This window comes from Acanthopagrus latus, chromosome 2 (assembly GCF_904848185.1).
Source record: "Acanthopagrus latus isolate v.2019 chromosome 2, fAcaLat1.1, whole genome shotgun sequence".
NCBI classification, from domain to species: domain Eukaryota; kingdom Metazoa; phylum Chordata; class Actinopteri; order Spariformes; family Sparidae; genus Acanthopagrus; species Acanthopagrus latus.
This window is the reverse complement of record NC_051040.1, coordinates 16041292-16064563: the sequence shown is the minus strand read 5'-3', so window position 1 is coordinate 16064563 and position 23272 is coordinate 16041292. Positions and strand designations below refer to the sequence as shown.

The window sequence follows — 23272 nt, the reverse complement described above, 5'->3', positions numbered from 1 at the left end:
TCCTTTGGTTGCATTTTTTTTTTGTCTTGTGCAAATCAGGAATCATCTGGACTAAGTTCCTTTTTTTTTTTTTTTTTAGTTCTGGTGGTTGTTTGTTCAAGGGCTCATACAAGAGGAGAAACGCCAGCTAATTACGACTGATGAAGGGTGAGATTTATCAAACTATGCAGCTAAAGTGATTCTTCCAAGTCCTAAACTGAACATCACTGCAGTCACGTTAGCACTGTATAGCACAAAGTTCTGTGCAAAAAGAGGTTTTTATCAATTCCTTTTCGATTCACTGTTATATATATATAAAAATGAAAAAAAAAAAAATCACATTCTTTATCCAAACATCTGAAAGCAGCAAAATCCAAAGAGTACAAAACAAATTTTCCATTTCTGAAACTGGTGTTTAAGAGCCCGGTGTTTCGCCTGCAATCTCTGCTCTGTCAGTAAAACAGTTCGAACCTTTCATTTCATTCTGTATATTACTGTTTTCCTTTTCCAGTATACTGTATGTGCCAGTTTCACAGTCATCTGTGTGGTGTACATTTTGCATGTCTGGAATAAATGTTACCATGCATGGTCCAAGTTTTGCCTTTTGATGATGCCGTTTATGAGTTTGTTCATTTGTGTGCCGATAGTCCCCTGCTGGAAAATCCAGCATAGACCAGCACCAGAACCAGCACCAAAACACAACATACGCTGGTCTTGCTGGTGACCAGTCACTAGCAAGACCCCATAAGTTTTTGGATAATCCACGAAACAGTAGTAGTCCACAACTAGGTGTTCACGCTGATGCTTTTAGCTTAGCAGCTACAGTGGAGATTTCAGCTAAAATAAGGGGCCTAAATATTTTGAGAATTGGCAGAATGTGCCTCTAAATCTTTACCACCCATTATCTTTTCAGCTGCTGATCAATTGGGAAGCTGTGAAGTGACAACAATTTATCAGATTACTTACATTTTTACGACTTGTGACGTGGTACACAGCAGCGTTAAATCACCCAACATTCGAGCGCCTACCCTGCACCTGACGTTGGAAGAAAATGGCCACTGTATGAATAGGGATAGTGTACTTCTGAACAGGCAATCGATTTTGTAAAAAAAAATATATGGAGAATGTCCTCAGTGATGCAATGTGGTAGCGGGCACAAAAAAAAAAAGACCAAAATTATGTAAGTAAGCCGAATGTCTTTCACTTAGCTCAGCATGAGAGCGACATCTGTAAAACGTCTCTACATTTGCGAGTGTGCTATTTAAGCGTAACAAATGAATCATAGATTGATTTTATTTCCATTAAGGCTGCAGTCTGCAGTGCTGTTGTATTGGATTACACTATATTGTACAGCTGTTGCTTTTATTACATCTGAACCATCTGCGTTCCAGCAGGTCCTGACACACAAAACGCCATTTATCATGGTCGCCACTACCACGGGTTGCAGATGGCCTTGTGGGGAAAAAGCAGGTTGGAAAATGAAGAATTCATGACAGATTTTGCAATTTTAAAGCCCCCCACCCCCCATACACACACACACACACACACACACACACACACACACACACACACACACACACACACACACACACACACACACACACACACACACACACACCTACACATTCTGCAGAGTAGTGGTCTGATGCAACACCACAATCCTGAAACATCTTTCCTTCTTTGCAGCACTTTTTCTGGCTTCCAATTTGCCAAACAATGCTTTTGATTCAGAAAGCCTTTCAACTCATCAATAATCACCTCCAGAAAAAAAAGTGATATGAGGCCATTATGTCATCAGATGACTGAAGCATCACAAAGCAGCATTACCAAAATCTGCTTTAAATAGCCATCTGATTTCTTCACAGAAACGGAGGACCGGGCGTTTTTTTCCTTACAGCTATTCTTCAGTTACTGTGAATAAACAGACTCTGTGCCTGTCAGGAGTCACTGTGGCGCGACCCCTCTAAGCGAGAGGATCTGATGCTTAGTTCTGCCTGGGTGGGGCTCAGTTTGAGTGGCTGAAATATTCAAGAGTTCGACGCTTCAGCACCTCTGCAGCCTAGTGGACAGCGTGTACTCATGTCCGGGACCAAATTTAGACTTCGGCCCAGGGTTTCCCTCCTAAAGCAAGTGAGACGTTTCAAGAAAAGACAAAAAAGAAAAACAGAGAACAGGCGATTCCTTTAAAAGAGAGACGTTTACAGACAGTTTACAGAGACTGCAGCCTGCTAGGTTTTTGTGAGGAAGGCATCAAACAGAGGGAATGAGGACAAGAAACCAAATTTATCCCCTTCAGCCCCTTGAAGTGCACTTATTATATTTGGATTCCAGTCGAGCAGCAGCCTGACGCAGTGAGACAAAAACGCATTGATGTTTCTCACACGGCTGCCTTGCTTTTCACAGTCCCGCACCCCCCCGCCAACAAAGTAAGACTTTAATCTAACGGGTCAAACCCAGTCTGCAATCATTCCCGTCTCACATGAACGCTTTAGTTCCCACCTTGAAATGCACGTGTCGCTTTGTGTTCCCGGCGGAAGGAGATGAAACGGTGGTTGATGGGCTCTGCCTGGTACACTATACTGAGAAAGGTGCAGAATGGTTAACTCCTCCAATAGCCCATTATCAAAGCAGTGTTTCCATTCCTCTTCTATAGAGACGTAAAAAAATGGAGCACTGCTTTTGATTTCACCGCTTTCATCCAAAATCCTTATTTCCAACCCCCCTCGTCAGAATAAATCTTGGCAATGTACGTTTTTGCAAACCGGGATATTAACTCATGGTCTATTTCTTTGGGTTCCATCTTAGGTTTTATCTTGTGGCAACTCTATGCTTATGCTCGGATTAGGTTTAAGGCTTCATCTTAAGCGTGAGCATTTGGTTTTCTTGCCACAAACACGTCTTGAACCCGAGCACCGTGTCATGACTGCCATTACGGGATCCCATCAACAGTCTGCCAGCTAGTAAAACAGTTGGAGCCTCTTGTATAAGTGACCAAAGAATCACAAGACTTTAATGGTAACGCTTAAACGCTTTGAGATGTAAACACTCACACATTTGGTAGACGATTTCATACACCGATCAGCCACAACACTGATGATGTTGCTACAATGCTCTGCTCTGCTGGCAGACCAAGTCCACCCTGTCATGGCAAAGGCCCTAACTGATGACAGTGGTGTGGACGCGCCAGAATAGTAGGATGCATGGACGCCCCACCGCGGGGTGGACTTGGCCCTGACTTGGTGAGGCATGGACAAGACCTCTGGCGGCAGATCCTTCCAGTCCTGCAGGTTGTGAGGCGGGGCCTCCTTAGACTGGACTTGTTTCAGCATGTCCCACGGGCAACTGGCATGCAATGACAGGCAAATTCAGAGGCCAGCTCCACACCTTGAGCCTCCATGTCAAGTTAATCATCGAGTGCCATTACATCTACATGAATATCCGGACCCAAGATTTCCCTGCAGAACACTGTATTGTCACAAGATGCTCAGTGGTACTTACTTACAATCGTTGGTCCTTTTCATGCGATGGCTGATCTGTGTATTTTGCATTGTGCATTTCACTTGTCTGACAAAGATTACAGAGAATAGACTGGTCACACTGCACACTGACTCATTTCAAAATGCAAGTTCTGTGAAAGCATGGTGCCAAGGAGGTTGAGGCAATAAACTATAACAACCACCATGTCTTATGGTTTGGATCCAGCCAGGGGCTTCAGTTTTCATGTCATATGAAGTGAGTTCAAGTCATATATTTTGAAATATAAAAACTGTTTTAAATGTTAATTAGCTAATAGTGTCACACGCCTTTTTGCACATACTGATATGAATAATTTATTAATTCACATTTTACAGCCCACAATGAACAATCCGTCCCACGCCATTAATTAAAAAGGACCATTCCAATAAAAATTCTTCCAACTGTGAAAAAAATGATACATCACAATTCCTTCAGTCTCTTCACACTTTCTTCAGTCTCTCTCCAGGTGAGTTATCAATATAATTGTTTAAAATCTTCTTTAGTTTGTACTTTCAGTTTCCCTCTCCGTCGCTGGCAAAAGACTGCCCCACCACCAGCCCTCCGTCTGACCCGCCGCTAAATACAAGTTCAGTAGTTCAAGTTGGCTGAAATTGTTCCCCAACCATGAACTGGACCAACTGAAGGTCCTTCTGCTGGGGAGCCTCCAGGGTCCTCCAGTCACTGAGCTCAGTCTCCTGGGGTTCCCCCTTGCTACAAAAGAGCAGATCAGTCCCGCTCCTTTTCAGATTCCAACCAGGCCGATGTGTTCAGTGTAAAGCGTAGAGCAGGAGGAGAATGGTGCAGACGCCAATCACTGTGCCGAGGATGAGAGAGTCCCGTCTCTTTCGCAGGTTGATCCGTTGGATGAGATTGTTGATGGTCGGGAAACGGTCTAGGAAAGTCAAAAGTTAAGGAGGATCACAAATATTAAAATTCCTGATTTGGAGGCTGTAATATGAAAAAAAGATGGAGAGAGTGCCAACATAACTGACAGTGTGGACAGGTTATCCACCTCGAGCTGCTGCAGCCTTTTATTAACACCTTCTCTATATCAAGACTCTTTTTGGCGTTTGACAGAGCTATATATGGTTCATCCTCATGAATCTTCCCAAGGAGCCACTTTCCTTCATAGAAAAGCAATATGTGAGCATTGATTTCTGAAGGAGCAGCAGGAACCCTACAGCTCCCATATAAAGGATACTGGCCAGCGTGTTGACCCTGCTTTGTATGGATTTCAGCATGCCCCTCTGGGAGGTCATGTTCTCCTTGGTCGCCATGGCAATACTGTAGAGACAAAGCGAGAAATGAGTTGAGAGGTGACAATATATACACTACAAGTGGTCGCAGTCATTAGCACTGTAAAGTGCATCTGAGCGCAAGGGGCTTCTCAGATGATTAGAAATTCAATTCTACTTGGGAACGAGCATCCAGTTTAAAAGGATGAGAGGTGAAAAGACAGTTTGGACAATCAGTTTTGTGATGGAGTGCGCAGGAAAATGTCTCTGCTGGTACCTGCTGGTATCTGATTTAAAACCAATTAAATTATTGTTAATAGCTGCATCTCACTTGAGCAAGTCCACAACTGTCAATCAGATTTAACAGCATGGGACTGTAGTAGACTGTAAAGTGGGGCCAAAACTAGTTGTTGTTTTTATGATGAATGAATCGATTCACTCACATCACTTTATGACAGTAACACTCCAAAATCCAAAGACTCTCTTACTGTCATGAAGTCAAACAAAAGCAGCAAATCCTTAAACTCAAGAAGCTGGAACCAGCAGATGTTGGACATTCTGTCTAATAAATCGTTTATCTAAATCGCTGGTAGCTAATTTTATTCAATTATTGAACTATTCTAAGTTGATGCGTTAGTCAACCCACCATGAATCTCCTTGAGCTTTACAGGTGTCACACAGTATTGTGTGCGAGTCTCTTCAGCTTGTAGAAGGTATAGAGTTGCTACGATATTGTACCTCTCTTGCTCTCAAACTTGGGCCTCAGCAACTTTCAGTGCAAGAAAGTGCAGCCGGCAGTTGGCAGGAAAAGTTTCAGGCTCTATTTGCCTTCTGTTACACACGATAATCAATAGCAGTTACTGAGCCCCCTTCTGAGCCCTTCACAGTAGCAGCATCTGAGGGAAGGAAATCCACTCAACAAAGTGAAAATAATGACTTAAGTTTGGTGTTAATTTGCTTAAACGGTACAGTAGCTTTTTCTTCAGTACATGGAGCTTTTGAACAGCAGATGCGGCAGCATTAAGAGCCAGCCACAGGGGACCAACTCCACCCACCCCAGAGCGACGGAGCCCCAAAGGAGGCAGGTCAAAACAAGATAAATGAAATCCCCCATGATTGTTTACTCTTTTTCGCTGATGAGCCACAAGCCTAAAGGGATTGTGTTTGTGTGCACCTGAATGCAGATAAAGACAGAATTTGCAGTGTGTAACTACTAGGGTGGTGGAGGGTGGGGTGTGTGGGTGAGGTCAGGCCATCAGTCCGCAGTCTTGGCCTGTAGTAGTGTTTTGGGGATCATGTTCTCCTCAGTCAGGAAGAAACACTGCTGACGACAGCAACCTCGGCAAGCCTTTATCTCAATGATAACCAGCTCATGAGAATCAGAGGAGGATAAAGATTCCCCTTCATACACGCAGCCAAAATGTATGTGATCAGTCCGTGATCACTGCTTAAAAGTGACCCGGAGGAAGCGGTCATAAGAAGTCGAGGAACCTGTAAGGTTGAAGTCAGCTTATTCATGTAACTCTGAATCACAGATCATAGATGTGGATGGGTATGAAGCCAAGCTTGGGTGGGATGTCAAAAAGCATCGTCCATCATTTCAGAGACAAAATCTGTGAAAAATTACAGTCCTCGCGGCTCCAAAGCTCGAACAATATCTCGGGTGCACAGCTGCGGCAAGGCTTTCAAAGACTAATTCCACCAATCAGGCCGCCGTGCAAGCCAGTCCCCCAGGTAAGCAGTTTTACGAGATGCAAGGACTGGAAATGGAAAAGACAAAGAGTGGGACAGGACCGATGGAGAGAGATGAGAGAATGACAGACTGGAGGGAGGGAGAATAAATGCTAAGCATCATATCTGTCATTTGCTCAGGGCTGAAGGGAGAGAAAGGGAGTAGTGAGAGGTGGAGGATACCTATAAATCAGTGAAGTGGGAGGATTTATTTTGGGCATCCCAGGCTGCAGACATTATTATGTGACCAGCACTTTTAAGGCCTTGATGTGCACGAACTCTGTCAGCTGAATCATCAGTACATACAATACAATGAGCAAAGGCATTGAAAAGTTAGTTCATAAAAAGTCCCCTATAACTTCACATAACTTATTCTAGAAAACATGTATGAATTGGTTTCCTGTACAGCCAATGTAAGGCTGCATTGAAATGCTGTGTATTGTAGAAGTGTGTGGAGGCATTCAGCAGGACATTCTTTTAGATTCTGGATGAATTTTAGATAATTTCATCGACTACTCTTGGATGTTTCATCCTGACTGAAACAATAAAAGATTTTTAATTTGTTGCCGCTCTGTTTGGCAGCTCGTGTTATCAGGCCAGCTGCACACACACTGAGGCTGTTGAGGCAGGTTCAGCAGGTAGATTTGACAGTTTAGAGAGTGGGGGGGGGGAGCTGTCACTTATGCAAATACATGTATTTCCATTATATGCAAGATACAAAGCAGCTCTTACCTTATTGTGTCATTCATCAATCGGTCCGAACTATAAACACAGAGTGGGAGATGGGGGTGGGATGAAAAAGAGAAAGAGAGGTTAGTTACTGACATGGGGCAGTGTATCAAAAACACTGAATGGTAATAATGAAATCTGTTTGATTGGCTATGATCACTACCGATCCTGATCACGTCACCTGGTGACACTTAAACCAAATTAGATTTCATGGGATTGGATTTCCTTTTCTTCTCTCCATATTAATCTAATCAACACCCACATAGTGACTGACCAACCAGTCTACCAGAAAACAGCCTATCATCAATTTAAGTCTTTCCACTATCGTCAGTGTTTCCTGTCCTTTGTTTTTGCCAAGTGACACAAACAACAGAAAAATCATATCCGTGTCACATGAGTCAATGTTGGCTATCAACCACTGATCAAACAAAATGCTCAAACGTAATATTTCGTGACTGTTCTCCTCCTGGATGATTCCCACAACGATGAGGACTCTGTATTAAGTAGACCCAGAGGATTCCACCTCAGAGATCCTGGAGCTTAATCTTCTGCGTAACTACATTAAAAAAGGGAGTGTCAATTGCTGGCTTTTGTCCTATGGAGAATATTGGAAGGCACACAACCATCTGATGTTGTAACACCAGTTTTGGGTCTCGGGTTGCTCATAAACAACAAGGCTCTCAGCCGTTTATCCCCTAATTGGAATCAATTTTGGATAATGTTCCAGAGAACTAAATGAAACCAAACAATCAAAACTGCAGGGATTGGATTTCATAGCTCAGCATCCATTCAACTCCACATCCTTATGGTCAGGCTCAATATGTGGTTTGTGTTTGGCTCTTAGCGTTACGTATCCAAACAAAGTCCAGGGAAGAGAAGGGACTTTAATAAGCCAAACTTTGGTCACACCAAACCTTTAGCTAAATCTTATCTTTATACCTTAACTTTGTCATTTAATCTTCAGAGAAACATGGTTGGGACTGAAACTATGCTGACCTCTCTCTGCACTGCAGTTTTTTCTTTTTCACTGAGGAGAAAACATACCATGAGGCGCAGCATGTGCACGTGCATTGTTGGCAAGTACGTGTGCTGAGCTTACAGTTTTTTAATCCTCTAACAGATGCTGGGCAGCCCTCAGAGGAGTCTCAAAGATCCAGTTTATCATGAATGATGAATTTGAAGAAAAAGAAAAGCAAGTGAATTATTACAGAAGGAGCACTTAAAAAGTTCACATAGTAAACAAGCTTCGTTTCAGGCAGGTTAAGTGTGAGAGTATCAGAACTATGAAAAAAATTGTAATACCACAGAACTAAATTTGATTGTGGGACCTTGTCCTAGTCACTTATGTGGTCAAGTATTGACTAGCTGATCTCTCAGAGGACAGTCCATTTTCTGGGTTGTATATTGATGTAATCCCTCTGAAACAGCTCCAGCTAACGACCTATAATGTTACGGTCCTTCTCTTTGCTGGTAAGATAAACAGGACTGACATCAGCCAGCCAACATGGACAATTTTAATGGCTGTAACCGTGATCTTTACCTTTTCTCAACCTCTTTTCATTTGTCTACATTTAACATGGTCTCTAGTGAGGTTCTGGGAGAGGTAGAAGGGACTGCCATTGACAAGGAATGCTAGCAAATGTCAGTGTAAAGGAGCACTACCTATAACATCAGAGGAGAGTAGACGGACTGGACACTGAAAGGGACAATGCACAGTCACGGTTGGTGCTGGACCACCCTCTGTTCTTGGATCATAGCTCTGTACACTAGCACCAAACTGCTATTGGCTATGGTTTGGTGTATTCTCTTTTATGTTGTTTGGTCACACTGAAACACAATCACTTACTGGAATCAAATCATTTGGTGAAACGGGATGCTAGCTGGCTCAAAACTCAGAATGAAGGCTGGCAGCCAAGTTCTGTACAAATGCCAAATACTGCAAGCAGGGGTGAGCACAGCGGGAGTAGGACTGTGCAGGCTTACTGGCAAGCAATGCTCTTTATTTTTAGTTTTTAAACAAATGACATTCATTTTGAAAATCTTACAACTCATGATGACATTCATACATGACTTATCTGATTGTTAACTTAGGTAGAATTTGGTGAGGGGATGGCCAGACAGCCACGCGACACTGGTCTTACATGATGGCAGGAAAAAGATGATGGACACACAAAGGACTGACACAAAAAAACAGAACCTTGTCTGTCAGCCCACAGCGTCCATCTGATAAATCCTGAGCTGAACGGCAAAAGAGAGAGTGGCTGTGAGCTGAGGTGAGCCGTGATTCATGGAGTTTATATATGCAGGAATGAGGCGGCACCAGAGATTTATGCTTTGTTCCCTCCATCATCAAGCTGCTGCTGTGGCTTTGAGGTTGATTGTGCCATCACATTCATGTATATGTGGTTTGAGGAGGATCCTTCCATTTCCTCCAGTCAGTGGTGTTTTGCTGCAGTCATTAAAATCGCTCATTAGCTCTGAGCTAATTGCCTTTCCCAGTTTGATGGATCAACCCATCCTGCCCACAAGCTTCAGTGCTCTCTCTTGCCATTCACACATCAGAACCGTCCGACTACTTAAAGCTCACATAAAAGTGTCCATTTTTGGTTTGCATCAGAACTGCTACACTACCAAGCAGTGGTAAATTGGGATCATGGCGCCAGGAAATGACTGCAGATTAAGATTAATAGCTAAATCAAAATGGTAACTAATTTCTTTTCTGTCCAGTCATCAATTATCTCAAGTGGTATTGTGAAAAAACCTTTAAAGTAATGCTCTGTCAGGCGACTATAAGGATCCGCCAGGTAAACTGAACCATTAATTACTTTGCCAAGAAAACAGTCTTAGTAAATCTTGGCAACAGTTGCAGAAAGCAAACTGCATCAGCAAAGAGGAAAAAGGGTCACAAATCAAAGCTCAGAGCTAAACATATTGTGAAATTCACAGAAATGATATTGATAGTTACATGGCCATTCATCAACAGCTGATGCCAACTTGTTTCGATAAAACAAATTAAGAGAAAGAGGGCTAGACGCATAAACTAGGACTTTGCTAAATGCTTGGAATCTGTAGGAGCTACCAAATGACTCCTCCATTTTCTTTTTCTTTTTATTTCGGATCAGCTGGTCGGGCCAGGCCAGCAGAGAAAGGCCTGTGGCAATGTAGAGCATTCTGTTGCTCCGAGATGTACGTGGTTGAAATGGGAAGCCCCCGAATAAAAACACCAAGCACCAAAATTACAATGACCGCACACCACTAAGCAGCAAAACACTTCAAACCCACTGGAATCAACAAGAAAAAAGGTCTTCTTTCACAACAAAGTGGCAATAAATGATACACAATCTTAATGCCGATAATGTCTTTTGAAAATGCACTTGTGATAGATCATAATGGATAATGGGCGTGCTTAGGTCCATTTTCGAGCACTCATCTTGATAACCAGCTAGGAGCAAAGCACAGGGATGAATTGACCCAAAATGCCGCAGACACTTTGATATTGTTGCGTAAACCTCTGAACTGAACCTCTGAACTGAATCTGAACCAAACTGTGTGGTTCCCTCAAGTAAGCAGGAGAGCGCAGGGCAGCACTTTACCCAGAATCCTCAGAGGTATCCTCTGCTGATTACATTAGCATATCAGGGAACTGGCAGCTCAGATGGAACTTCTTAAAGTGGGCAACAGGCCAAAGCAGGCTAAAAGCAGGGGTCTCAAACTTGGGGACAAGGAGAGATGGCGAAATAATAAAGGGAGAGTAAAGAAGCCGTGGCATGTGGGGACTGTGGCAGGGAAGTAATTTGTTTGAAATGCTTGGGAAGGAACTGCTACCAAAAAACATGCGGATACTTCATTGTTAGCATCGCTCTACTATGCACCACATTTAACAATAAACTTAAAAGTGACACTTTTCACAATGTAGGACAGTTTGTTGCAAGCAAGACCTTGCAGAAGGGAGGCAGTTTGGAGAATTGGGTAGGGTTTTATTGGCCATCAGGGTTCTGAAAGTAAAAGCCCAAATTATTTGTCCCATAAATATCTTCTGTTACTGGCGGTTTGTGCTTTTCAGTCATCTGGAGGGGCAATGAACTGTTCTGGTTTTATCTACTGAAATGAAAAAGTTCTGATTTGCTGGGAAAAACACATCAAACAGGTACAACTGGGTCCTTGTAGCAGTCTCTTTTGCTCTTTGACTATAATGTGGATGATGGCATTCTTCATGATTGCAATTAAGGGATATTCTAAACATGCTACATGGGCAGGGCCCTTGTCTAATATGAGGAGTAACTTGTCTTGGCTAAGAAGAAGTTTAGAGCTTAAAGCTGCATAAATAAGTCACTGGAAACTAGACTCTCAAGTAAGTATAACAGGTTCCAAGAACCCACAAGCAACTGGGATCCTAAGGCTTATCAGACCAAGGCAAACATTAATAAAAAGGGTTTTCAACACCTCTGATATAACAGCAGGCGTTTGCTCAGACAAAGTCAAACTGTAAGACTCGGAGCCCAGATGAAGAGGCAGAAACTGAACATCCTGGTGATTGTTGAACAAAGCATTTCCAGTTTGTGGCGAACAAACACAGACAGCAAACCGCACGCCATCAAACTCAAGGAGATGTGGGTGAATGAGAGGTGTAAAGTTGCCTCGCTTCTCACCAACACCGATGCTGTGTCTCTGTTTGACAGGAAGTTCTATTCAGAGTGACCACTACCATTAGAGCTATTCCAACATGAACTTTTAATGGACCTGCCCTTCCCTCCCTCTAGTTTATTCATGAATGCTGACCTTTGTGGCCGAGAGAGATGGAAAAACAGATACGCAACGATGGCGACAGAAAGGGATGAACTGAACTCATGGACAACTACAGCAATATCAACAATACTTACGGTAGTTCGATTTACTAAACAGCACGCATGGTAACATCAGTGATCTGTGTTTTGAACCAGCTCCCAGCTACCTCCCATCCTACCATGCTGCAGCTCTCCACCTACTATTATCTCACCACGTAATGTGTAGCCAGACAATGCACAACATTTATCACTACCAGCAAAATTAGAGAGGCGACTATCTAAAAAAATGAATCCCGGCATGTCTGTCTCATTAGGTTTTGTTGACAATAAATGCGGGCTGGCAAGCACTGCGCCCACAGCAGTCATTTGTAGATTAACTGGAGGGGACTTTGCTTTTTCCTTCACTGGAGAGCGATTAGTCTTAGCTGATCAGTCTGGCAATGCTGGAACCATCACTTGCCAATATTTTATAGAGTCTAACAAACCCTATACCCTACACTGTTTGTGCCGGTCATACAGTTTATTATGTACCTTAAAACACTTGCAGAGACAGAACATTTTCATCCCAATGTAGGTCTCACTAGTCTAAGGTAGAAAGCCTTGGGCAAAAACAGAGTTTAATCACAAACTGAGCTGCAAAAGGATAACTCCACAGAGAGCTCTCCATAACATGGTGTGAATATCAAATCAAAAAAGCATCTGAAACTCTTTCTAGACCTGAGCTGCTCACATAAGCTCACATGAATGACACCTCAATACTCATAAAACTGTCTGTTGAAAAGAAAGCAAGAAGAGCAGCGCATCTCAGATCTAGAGTGTCCACGCTCTGCCCTCAGTGAGACTGAAGATCATCACTCTGTCCACGAACACATTTTAGCCCTTTTCTCTTAAGGCCTGCTTTCCTGTTTCATGGCTCTAATGGGATCAATCAAGCGTAACTCGATCCTCATCTCCAATCTCCTATTTCCCTTCTCATCTTTGTCAGTGTGCTAGGGAAGCCCTCTAATATGGGTTGTGGTTTTATACGATAATGTCATTACGGACACCCTGATAAATTGTGCTGGATTAGCACAGGGGCATGACTGCTAGGAGTGCAAGTGGGCGCAACAAACTAGAGGAGCTTCAGCACAACGTTGGGAAGTGGAAATCTGCTGAACCAGAAAAATTACCTGAACAATTCTATGCATGTTGAAATATGAAAGGTGAAAAAACTAGAGTATGTCATTTTATACCAGATCAGTATTTCCCTGCATATACAGCACTTGAAACTTTGGCAAAATCACATCAGAGTTAATGAAGAATCTTGAAATTGTGCTGTGTTTGTGCTTGAGTCACTCTCACTCCATAAACAGTAGGCATGCCACGTCAGAGAGGGTTAAGTATGTTTCGAAATGAATTAAGGAGGCCTTAATAAGGAATAATTGAGCCGCAATTCCTTTGAGATGTTGAAACAGGAAACAAACATTCAGCCAAGGAGACAATAAATCAAACTGCTTTGTACGTCAAAATTAGGAGATGGGATCAACGAGTCTGAGCGATGTTAAAAGCTCTTCTGTGGTTTACTCCTGCGTTGGTTGAGTGTGTGTGTGTGTGTGTGTGTGTGTGTGTGACCTGCTGACATCCAATTTTACTTTGCACACAGGATGCCTCTCACACCTCTCACACACACAGGTACTCGCTTACAGATTTCACAAACTTTACCACCTCATGCTGTTCTGCAGTGCTTGAGAGTCAGCCAAAATGATAGTAGGACGCTAATGAGGTTGCTGGCGGATCTGGTTTTGACCTACTGTGTCAGTACGAAAAGTCTGCCAAACTTTACTCACAGCTTTAAGTTGCAGTTATGCAATGGAGTAGAAAAGTTGTTCTAAGAATCTGCTTACTCGTTATCATGAGGCTTTCGCACCCTACGACACCACCAGTGCTGATATTTTTGAGGCATTAAATAAATCACAAAACATTTGGGTCTCCACCAGCCAGGAAAGCACTCAAACGCAGTCTTCATTTTTCTTTATCCTGATATATATGACAAACTCCGGATTAACGACTGCAACATCATGAAAAAGAGGCGACCCATCTGCTGGGGAGGAAAAGCATAAAGAGATAAAGTGCCAAAGGATGCCAGAGCTCAACAAACAGGCATCAGTGACAAGTGCTGCTCCAAATGGCTCTGCTGCACCATCAAGATCAGCTCTGATCAATGGAGACTGAGGGCACTGCTTTGCCAAGAAAGGCTGTACAACTCTGAAAAAATTGCACCTATATTCTACTTTGATGTGCTGGGATTGATATAGCCACACTAACTCATACATCTGGTCTGAGTGAATTAAAAAGTTGGATTCTTTATCCCCTCAACAAATTTTCCGCCAATGTAGCAGAGACAGCCAAGGGGGAACTTACTTTCTCAGGTGCTCATGCTCCTTTAGAAACAGCTCCGTTCTTCTGTTGTTGACCCCAGAGCCGCTCTTGTATGTCCTGAAAAGGGAACCGGAATATAAGTCAAAAATTCAAGGAAGTTATGCAACAATATTTTTGTAACATGACATTGAAAAACAGTGACAACGCATCAATTCTCAGCATCCAAGCGATGACAACGTTATGTCATCGAAGTCAATAAGAAAATATCTCACAGCCATATCTGAAGTTTTATTTCAGGTATCATTGTCGATCAAGCTGACGGCTGACTGACAGATGACAGCTGGCCACAGTTTTTGCCGTGAGACTAGTGCTGATGATTGTCTCCGTTTCTAAGAGTTGGTCAGAGAAGGAGCTGTCAAAAGTATTCCATCACCTTTTCTTCATGTCATCCACAGTCAAAAGACCACAGGGTATACATGGTGGGCAAGTTTTTTTTCAGTGCGAGAAACTGAACCGTCTGTCTGAAGCCGCTGACACATCAAACTGACACCAAACAACTACACTCCCCTCGCACTCGCCCCAAAAAGCTACAAGTGAACACACCGGAAAGACTACAGTCAGCAGCCAATGACCTTGTACGTTATGCACCTGAGTGATATAAGACCTGTTGTTATAAATACATATGTTTTAATAATATAGCCACATCTAATTGTGAAAAAATAAGTGATGTCCCTCACTGACGAGCCGTCACTGATTCTACACGCTGAATTAGTCAAAAAGCCATCTTGAGCCACTGATGGCTGTGAAAATTTCCCAACAGACTGAGCATGAGGGCCATTAGTCTACAAAAGCTCTTTGAAGACGCCCACCTATGGTCAAAATGTGAATTTCCATTCTACATAACAGCTCACTTCAATGGTGAGCTGGAGCTTTGCTGCTTCACAAAAACTGTAAACGCAAGTGGCCTACAGCTCTTTTTCCAACTATCTCACCAAGGATACTACTTCTTTTACTATTCCATGTGATACTCAATCTGATCCACTGACAAAAAGTTTACTGGTTTAACTGCTTTGTAGACCAACTTTGATCAAATAGCAGTTGACGCCAATACCACTGTGTGCCATACAGTAAAAGCCTTTTTGTGGTTCACCAATGGAAAGCTTTCAATGTAAAGCAAGCAGCGGTAGCAGGAAATATTCAGTTTTGCATTAGCAGTAACTTAAATGCAACATCAGTATGGTCGTCGTGTAGCGGATCAGAGAACAGACCGCTACTGGCTGGTTGAAAGAGACAACAGATTGTGAGAATGAAACGAACCACCTCACGTAAGAAGCACATATCTTTTAAATGCTGCCTTCTCGCTGGTCACCCGCAACTTGGAAGTCATCTTGTCCCAAAGCAGGGTGGACCGGACGGGTTCTCCACTGCTATGAGGCAGCAGTTGACAGAAATCACAGCTATGCAGCCTCAACACAGCTGAAAATGCCATACTGGGAAGCGTGAAAGGGCAAAAGGAGCTGCTCAGACTTCTCCTGTGAAAACAGTCCAGATTGGGTGTGTGGATAGTGAGAAAGGTAAATAAACTATTGAATTTGCATTATGGCTCACAATTGTTCATCCCCATATTGATAGTACCATACAATCTCCCGTTAATAAAAGGAGCTGGAACAGTGTGCTCTATCTGGTAGCAAAGCAGTCAAAGTGAATGGTTGGGCTGTTACACCGTCACACAGCGAACACAACACATCCATTCTCTTTTGCTGATGCAGGTCGAGCCTCCCTGAGCAGCCGACTCCTGCTGCTGCTGCTCTCCTGGGTTTCTGGTCATTTAACACAGCCCCACCCTCTTGTTGGGCGAGAACAAGATAAAGAGCAAGGGAGGGAAACGTAAGAGTATGCACGAGTCTATACCATAAACACTCTACCCCACCCAGCTCTCTGCGAGCAGGCTAAAAACAAATGTGCCTACTTCATCTCCAGTGCGCCATCTGAAGCCGTTTAATGGAAATACACAGCACAGTCCACAGCAGTGTTGTGACAATATTGGAATGTCTCATTTTGATACAATACCTTGAAAAATATTTCTATTTCAATACCACAGGGAGAAGCAAGGCCATGTGGGCACTGCAGCAGAGCAGGGGAGCAGGAAAGCACAGCTAGTACTTGTGTATCTACTGCAGAAAATGAGTATCGAAACCGTTTCGAACATTCTGAGCGCATCGATATGTCGATATTTCTGACAACATAACTCCACGGTGGCTGTGTCGAGCTCGAGCTGAGCTCCCCACCACCAGCAGTGCTGATGCTTTCGTGGGGCTAGAATTGCCTGTACTGACAGCCAGCTTCATCACTCCAGCAAGGCTTTTTAAAAGGGCACCAATGTAAATCACGGGCGAGCTGTCACTTTTGTTGCTGACATTTAGAATCAAAGCATGAGCAGCGGAAGCGTTCGGTCTGCGCTCAGCTCTGCTCCATTCTGCTGTTATGAATGGTGCTGCTGTTAGTGTGCGTGTGCATGAGAATACGTTTTGCTGACAGTGTCTGCGAGCACACTGAAAGATATTGACACACTGTTTGATAAAATGTCATACTGCTTATTTAAAACAAGACAGTGTGTGATATTTCTTTTAATCAGTATGGATTATTTTGTGTGTGTGCGTGCAACATAAAACAACACAAATACACATAAAAATGTACAGTGAGCAGTGTCCTGGTGCAGATTACTCCATGCCCAAGATCTCTACTGCCCTCTACCTGACAGAAGGGACAAAAGGCTCAGCCACTGCAGGAACCATCCATCACTGGATCAATGGCAGGACAGCTGACAAATTTTACAGCAAACTGAACCTGACATTTTGTTTAATCTGCAATACATCATATTGCATATTATATAAACAGAAATTAGTCTCTAAATGATCCAAGTTAAAAATGCCAATTAAAAATGTGTACACTGTTGTACATGTGTATAAAATATCAACAATAATTAATATTCATTCAGGAGGTGATGTGTGCATTTGTTGAACTGTACTAAGTTTGTTCATGTTGCTGGTGTTTGTGTGAAACTGGAACACACTTTTACAAAATGGACATTTCTCTCCACATAAAACTGTCATTTATGTCTTTTGTTATGAAGCTGTTGTTGCTTTGAGACAAATTCTAAAGTCAAAAGACAAGTGTGTTTGTGGTAACAAGTATGGTCGCAGTCCATCTCAGTCGCAGCAGTTAAACAGCTCGAGTCTTGAAAAAAAAAAACCAATAAGCTAGCCTTCCAGCTGTGCAGGATATGACTGCGTTGATATATCCTTAAGTCGCATCATATCACTCTCCCGTGCTCCACCAGCAAAGGTCAATGAAGGAGGTTAGACACTCTCTTGTAAAGTCTGACTCAATGTCTGATCGCACTGCGCCGTAACAGCGGCGGTTATAATTCCTCTACCCGTTAGCTCAGACGGTTCCCTCATTAGCAGCCTCTGGGCACATTAGTCATCGTTAGGCTGAGCACAGGGTCAACAACACCGGCTCATTTCTATGCATTGAATTCATCAGCACGGAGCCTATTAGTAGGGTCAGTGTCACTCCTCAGCAATGCGATTTAATGAGATGATTGAGTGAACTGTTGCATGTGGTGCTGAACTCGTGGGATGTTACTAACTGAGCAGATACACAGTTAAGATTTGATTGCTTGTGTGCAGCTGCGACTACAAATTATCATTAGGTAATGGCTCTGTTTTGCATCATTACTAAAAGATAAAATACATTTACATCTTGAAATAAGTTAACATAAATTTGTTCAGATCCGCAGAAAGACTCTCATCAAGTCTCTGGGAGCAGTTGTTTTTGGATTAAACACGATTGAACAGATTGATTTAATGCAGAACTACACTGTTGTAGACTGAACCAAACAGCTTTTCAAGGTCTGACTCATGAGCGGAGTACATTTGCTAATAATCAGCTTTGTGCCTTGAACTGATAACTGAACCTTTTTGCTTATCTTATCATTCTGGAGTAAATATTGATTGCAATATTGTGATGGCAGTAGAAAAATGACACCATCTGTGCATAGATTGGTCCCCTAGAAGCATCGCTTTTATGATGCTATTCTGTCTACCACCAGGCTGGATTTTCTCAGAAAACAAAAGGTCAAATCGTGGCTCAAAGAGAGCGCGTCACGCTATTTCGCAACCAAAAAACAGGAAGAAGTATGGTTTTGTCAGGTTGCTGATGGAGGACACAAAGAGGACGCAAATAAGGTGAAGAGGGAGACAGACACAGAGGTAAAACAAGAGTGAACAGGCGGACATTCACTCAGAAGAGTGCGCTGGTGTCGTGTCAAAATCTGTTCCCTCGCTGAAACTGTATGCGTTTCCTCTCACCACCGGGACATGAGACAGTTCAAAACTAACATTCTCTCTACCAGATCAGTCCATAACTAAACCTGGCAAAGTGTTTTACTGCCTTTTCATAGTGCTGAGAACTGAGATTTTTGGTCAAATTTAGATTCTCATGGTTTCACCTTTGGCTTAACAGACTTTGGCGACTGACATAAAACACATCAGTATTTACTGGTACACCAGCGTGGGAAAGTTGCCACAGACTCCAGATGTAAAAGCTCTATTATACTGTGATACACAGAGAGATTTATCTAGTGGTGAAATGCTCAATTTAGCATTTTGTGAACTCATTTGGTAAGGGCTTCAATACAAAAGACTCTCACACAGGTAAAAGTTCTGCAGCACAGGTTTCACTTGAATGTTTCTTTATGAAAGTGTAATGAGAAAGACTATGATATAAGGTGAGTGTAAGGCCTATGGAACATGTGCAACAGTGTGATTCGTCCTGGGACTATTTGCATACTAGCAGGATGGAGGGGGATCAATAGGAATCCCGCAGTGCTCACCGTCTGCTGTGTCTTAAAGATCAATAAGCCATTACAAAAGAAAAAAAGGAAAAAAAAAAAACAGCACGAGTCATGGTCTGGAGGAGCCTCCATCTCATTTCAATACACTCACTCACGACTGAGCCAATCTGAGGAGAGGACACACTTTCTCAATACAAGGCCAAATGCCCCATGAATCTTCTGAGTTTATAATGGCCAACATTTTTCAAGAGCGTGCCAGGTGGAAGTCAAGGTTCGACTACCCCCCCAAGGAATAAGGTCCACAACACAGAGGTAGTGTGAATAATGATCGGAAGATTTAATTCCTCCAAAGCCAGAAAGCAATGCATCATATGACAGTATTGTTTGTTTTAGTATGCAGCACCATGTACAGTCTGATGTGAGCGAAAGCCTCTGTGTGATCGCTCTGACCACCAATTCACTGTACCCTCACCAGTCAATAGATTTAATGAGTTATCAATAGTTCTGTGCATTGGAATCCCTTTAACTTTGTGAATAATAAACTACAAAGACCATATTCCCGAAACTGTAAACCAGATTATGTGACTGTGTACTCACTCAATGTCTTTCCTGACGGACCCCAGCAGGTCTTCCCTTTCACGGATGGCCAAGAAGTTGCCTTTGGTTTTGTGGAATTCATGTGTGTAATCCTGCGTAGAACCAAAGGAAACACAAACTTTAACCAAACTGATGTTTTAAAGAAAACTAAAAATGTAATGTTAAGTATATAAAGAGTATAGAAAAAAGATGAGAACTGATAAGAATAAGATGGCAAACCTGTAGGATGTCTCTGTGTCTCTGGAGAGTGTGCATGAGGGCAGCGTTGAGAGAAGCGGTGCCAGGGGTGTTGGTGTACTCCGCCATCTTGTCATTCACTGCAGTCAACTGACAGAGATGGAGAATTAATGCATGGAAAGATCGACAGGAATGACTTTAGGGAAACCAGACAACCAGCACGCGACTTAAAGACCCGGACAGAATCCCAATAAAATGTGCTGCATATGTAAAACACAACATGCATCAGTTCAAGAGTAAACACATTACACTACATGTCTTTCTGGACAAATATCTAAATGAAGCAACACATTACAGGGAGGCACTCACACTGCCATTTTGTGATCAGAATTGCGCAATTTTACTATCATGATACAGTTTTTTTTATATATTTCTTGGTATTAGTTGTATGGTCTAAAAAAAAGACAGAAAATGATGAAAAATATCAATCAGTGTTTCCCAAAGCCCAAGAAAACGTCCTTAAATGTCAAGTTATTTAGTGAAGCGTCATATAGCAGGAAGGATACAAAAAAGTTCAAATCAGTGATTTTTTGCTTTCTCTCTTCAAAAGTAACTTTAACTGATTAATCAATTGTGAAAATAGTTGAAGTTTGCCTTTGAACTGCCCTTTGAAGTATGCCACATAGAATGTTTAACTCAATCAAATACATTCAAGCCTTCTGGGGTCCACTGCAAACCATGTGGAGAAGTGGAGCTTGCAGTCTGCTCTTTACTCGATGAAAGACAAGAGCCTTGGCATAAATCCAGTGCTGTTCTTATAACAGTCTTTTCGCTGGCCTTTCACGGGCCACTGGCCCATGAGAATTTACTTACTTTGGCCAGCAGCTGTTCGATCTCCACCGACATGGTGTCAAACATCCTGTCCTGGGTAGAGTTGTTGAGCAGCGGGGTGGTGTCTGACCTTGATGGGGAGAAATAAAGAATGGAGTGCAATAAGTCGACTAAGTTGTTTGTTTGTGGTCATTTTTGTAATGTTGGAAAAGGAAATATTTGCATGAAACCATTTTTAACAGTAGTGACGTCCAAAACAAAATAATATATTGCCAAATAATCTTGATACATAGTCTTGTCCTCAAAGCTCATAAGTAGTGGCTCAATGAAAAAAAGGAGCAAAGGAGTACTTATAGTGTTACAATGATAAGATCTCCATAAGTAAGTCCCCCTTCACTTCCCTACTGACTTGGATATTACAGCTAGTGAACAAAAGCCTTGGAGTATGGATACTATGTACTGTTCATGTAATATCCTTCCTGCAGCCAACACTTTCCTGTGCTGACAAGACTTCACCCACATACCCGAGCCCTCTGTCCACTACAACTTGGTGCAAATTTGTACTTTCATGATTCTTGATCGCATTCTTCTCCAACACAGATAAGAAGGACTTATATTACTTAGGGCTGCTACAAACACTTTTGCAACATCAATTCTTCTGACAAATATTTTCCTGATAGCAATTTGGCTTTTAAAATATCAAGGAACTATTGATTTCCAGAACAAAGATTACCTCATTAACAACAAACAAAAGACATTCAGTTGACTGTCGTGTTTGACAAAGAAAAGCAGGAAATCCCTACATTTGAGAAGATGGAATCAGAAATGGTGGAATGATTCATGGATTATCAAAAAGTACAGGCATTTCCTGTTGTTTGATTGATCAATTATTCCACAATTTGTCAGCTAAAAAAAAACATCACATCAAAGGAACACAACCTATAATTCCCAACCAGGTGCCTTTGTTGTGCCTAGTGGTAGTCAGAGGTAGTCTGACTTGCTCAGTGTACTTAGATTGGTTAGTAAAATCCAGTCAAGCTACTTCTGCACACTGCATCTCCTGCATTACTGACGATCTATACAGACATTCGCTTTAGGCGGTCGTTGACCCTACAGAACAGTTGATCTTACGTGTCTCGACGTCCATCTCTGGAGCTGCTGTAGCTGGTGCACAGTTTACTGAAGGAGACCAACTTCAGGTCAAGTTCATTCTCCAACTGTCTGGCCTGCTTCCGCAGATCTGTAACACATTCACACAGAAAAAAAAACAACCTTTCAACACCCAACAACTGCTTTTTTTTTTTAGTTTGCTGCGAAACCCTATGGCAAGATATCAAGACTACAGCAACGCTCCTTAACTTGTATCGTTGGTTTAACCAGCTTACTGGTTAAACATTACTTCAACCGAGGGGAAAATGAGGACAATGGTTATAAAAATTACCATCTAATGAGTGAAAGAGCTGACACAGTGGACTCGGAGTGTGTCTTACTTGATAAACCGTTTAGAGAGGTGGCACAGATTTAACAGCTTAGGGAACAACGTTAACATTCATGTTAGCTAGCTAGTCGCTGTAGAGACACGTATGTGTTAAAACTGTGGGTGTTGTGAGAAAATCGCGCCGACAACGACACCGGCAAATTAACTATGACATTGTGAATACTACACTACGCGCTGTGGCGAACACTGTTTACTGTAAATCGACACCATTTTTGCCCACGTACCTTCCCAGTAGTTGCTGCTTCCTATTCCTGCCATCTTTGTTATTCTGGGACGTCACCCAGTTCCGGGTTGAGTCATACGTCAGTGGAAGACGTCATCTTACGCAGTAATGTCAGCTGATGTGGTTTGTCGCCCTCAGCTGAGCCTCTCAGGCACAACACCACCTAAGACCACCATGCACCATCTACACTTACATAAACAGCGCCACCTAGAGGCTTTCACCTTGAACTTCAACAGTTAGTTATGCTTAGCTGTTGGTTTAGTTTAAAGCAACTAACTGAACAATTAGATGCACAATACAATATTTGTGTTGTCAATTGTGTGATTCAGCATATCAGTTTTGCATCAATAACAGAGCAGTTTTTCTAAAACCAGTTCATTCTTTTATAGCCTACTTCATTTATAAGCACACACAGCACTCCCCAGTTGGTCTGATACATGTCAACACTTTATTAATGAATGTCAACAAGTTGTTTTTACATTTTTAAGCTAAAAATGGTGTTCTACAGTGTGTTAACTGTAGCTTTATTTGTACTATTTTGACTCGATGCATCTTGTCTTCCTTGTGTGGATAGAGGAAGCCAGGGATTGATGACCTGTTTGACCTGTTTAGCCATTACCTCCATGCCTCTGCGTCAACGTTGTCTTGTTGCTATGCTTCTTTAGCAATTTTTGTAGTTTTTTTTCGTATTTTGTTCAACACATTCAATCATCTAAAAAGAAATCCATAAACACAACAAAGTGATAATGATTTGTC

The 23272-nt window shown here is 42.4% G+C and overlaps 1 protein-coding gene across 1 annotated transcript; it reads right to left on the bottom strand.

The window, feature by feature from the left end:
* Positions 1 to 3783: 3783 nt before the first annotated feature.
* Positions 3784 to 22671, bottom strand: gosr1 (golgi SNAP receptor complex member 1). The gene is made up of 9 exons (XM_037125348.1): positions 22518 to 22671; positions 21927 to 22035; positions 20838 to 20925; positions 20007 to 20114; positions 19788 to 19879; positions 14375 to 14449; positions 7194 to 7223; positions 4697 to 4779; positions 3784 to 4387 (listed from the first exon to the last, which is right to left on the bottom strand). The coding sequence occupies exons 1-9, from the start codon at positions 22549 to 22551 to the stop codon at positions 4263 to 4265; spliced, it is 744 nt and encodes a 247-aa protein (XP_036981243.1). The 5' UTR covers positions 22552 to 22671; the 3' UTR covers positions 3784 to 4262.
* Positions 22672 to 23272: the final 601 nt, after the last annotated feature.

What these genes read in the sequence shown, in the direction of transcription:
- gosr1 (XM_037125348.1), bottom strand. Translation starts at nt 22,551, where the DNA reads ATGGCAGGAATAGGAAGCAGCAACTACTGGGAAG. An exon ending in AAGCAGCAACTACTGGGAAG is followed by an intron (nt 22,036 to 22,517) that starts GTACGTGGGCAA and finishes AATGTGTTACAG; the next exon opens with ATCTGCGGAAGCAGGCCAGA. An exon ending in TCGAACAGCTGCTGGCCAAA is followed by an intron (nt 20,115 to 20,837) that starts GTAAGTAAATTC and finishes CATCTCTGTCAG; the next exon opens with TTGACTGCAGTGAATGACAA.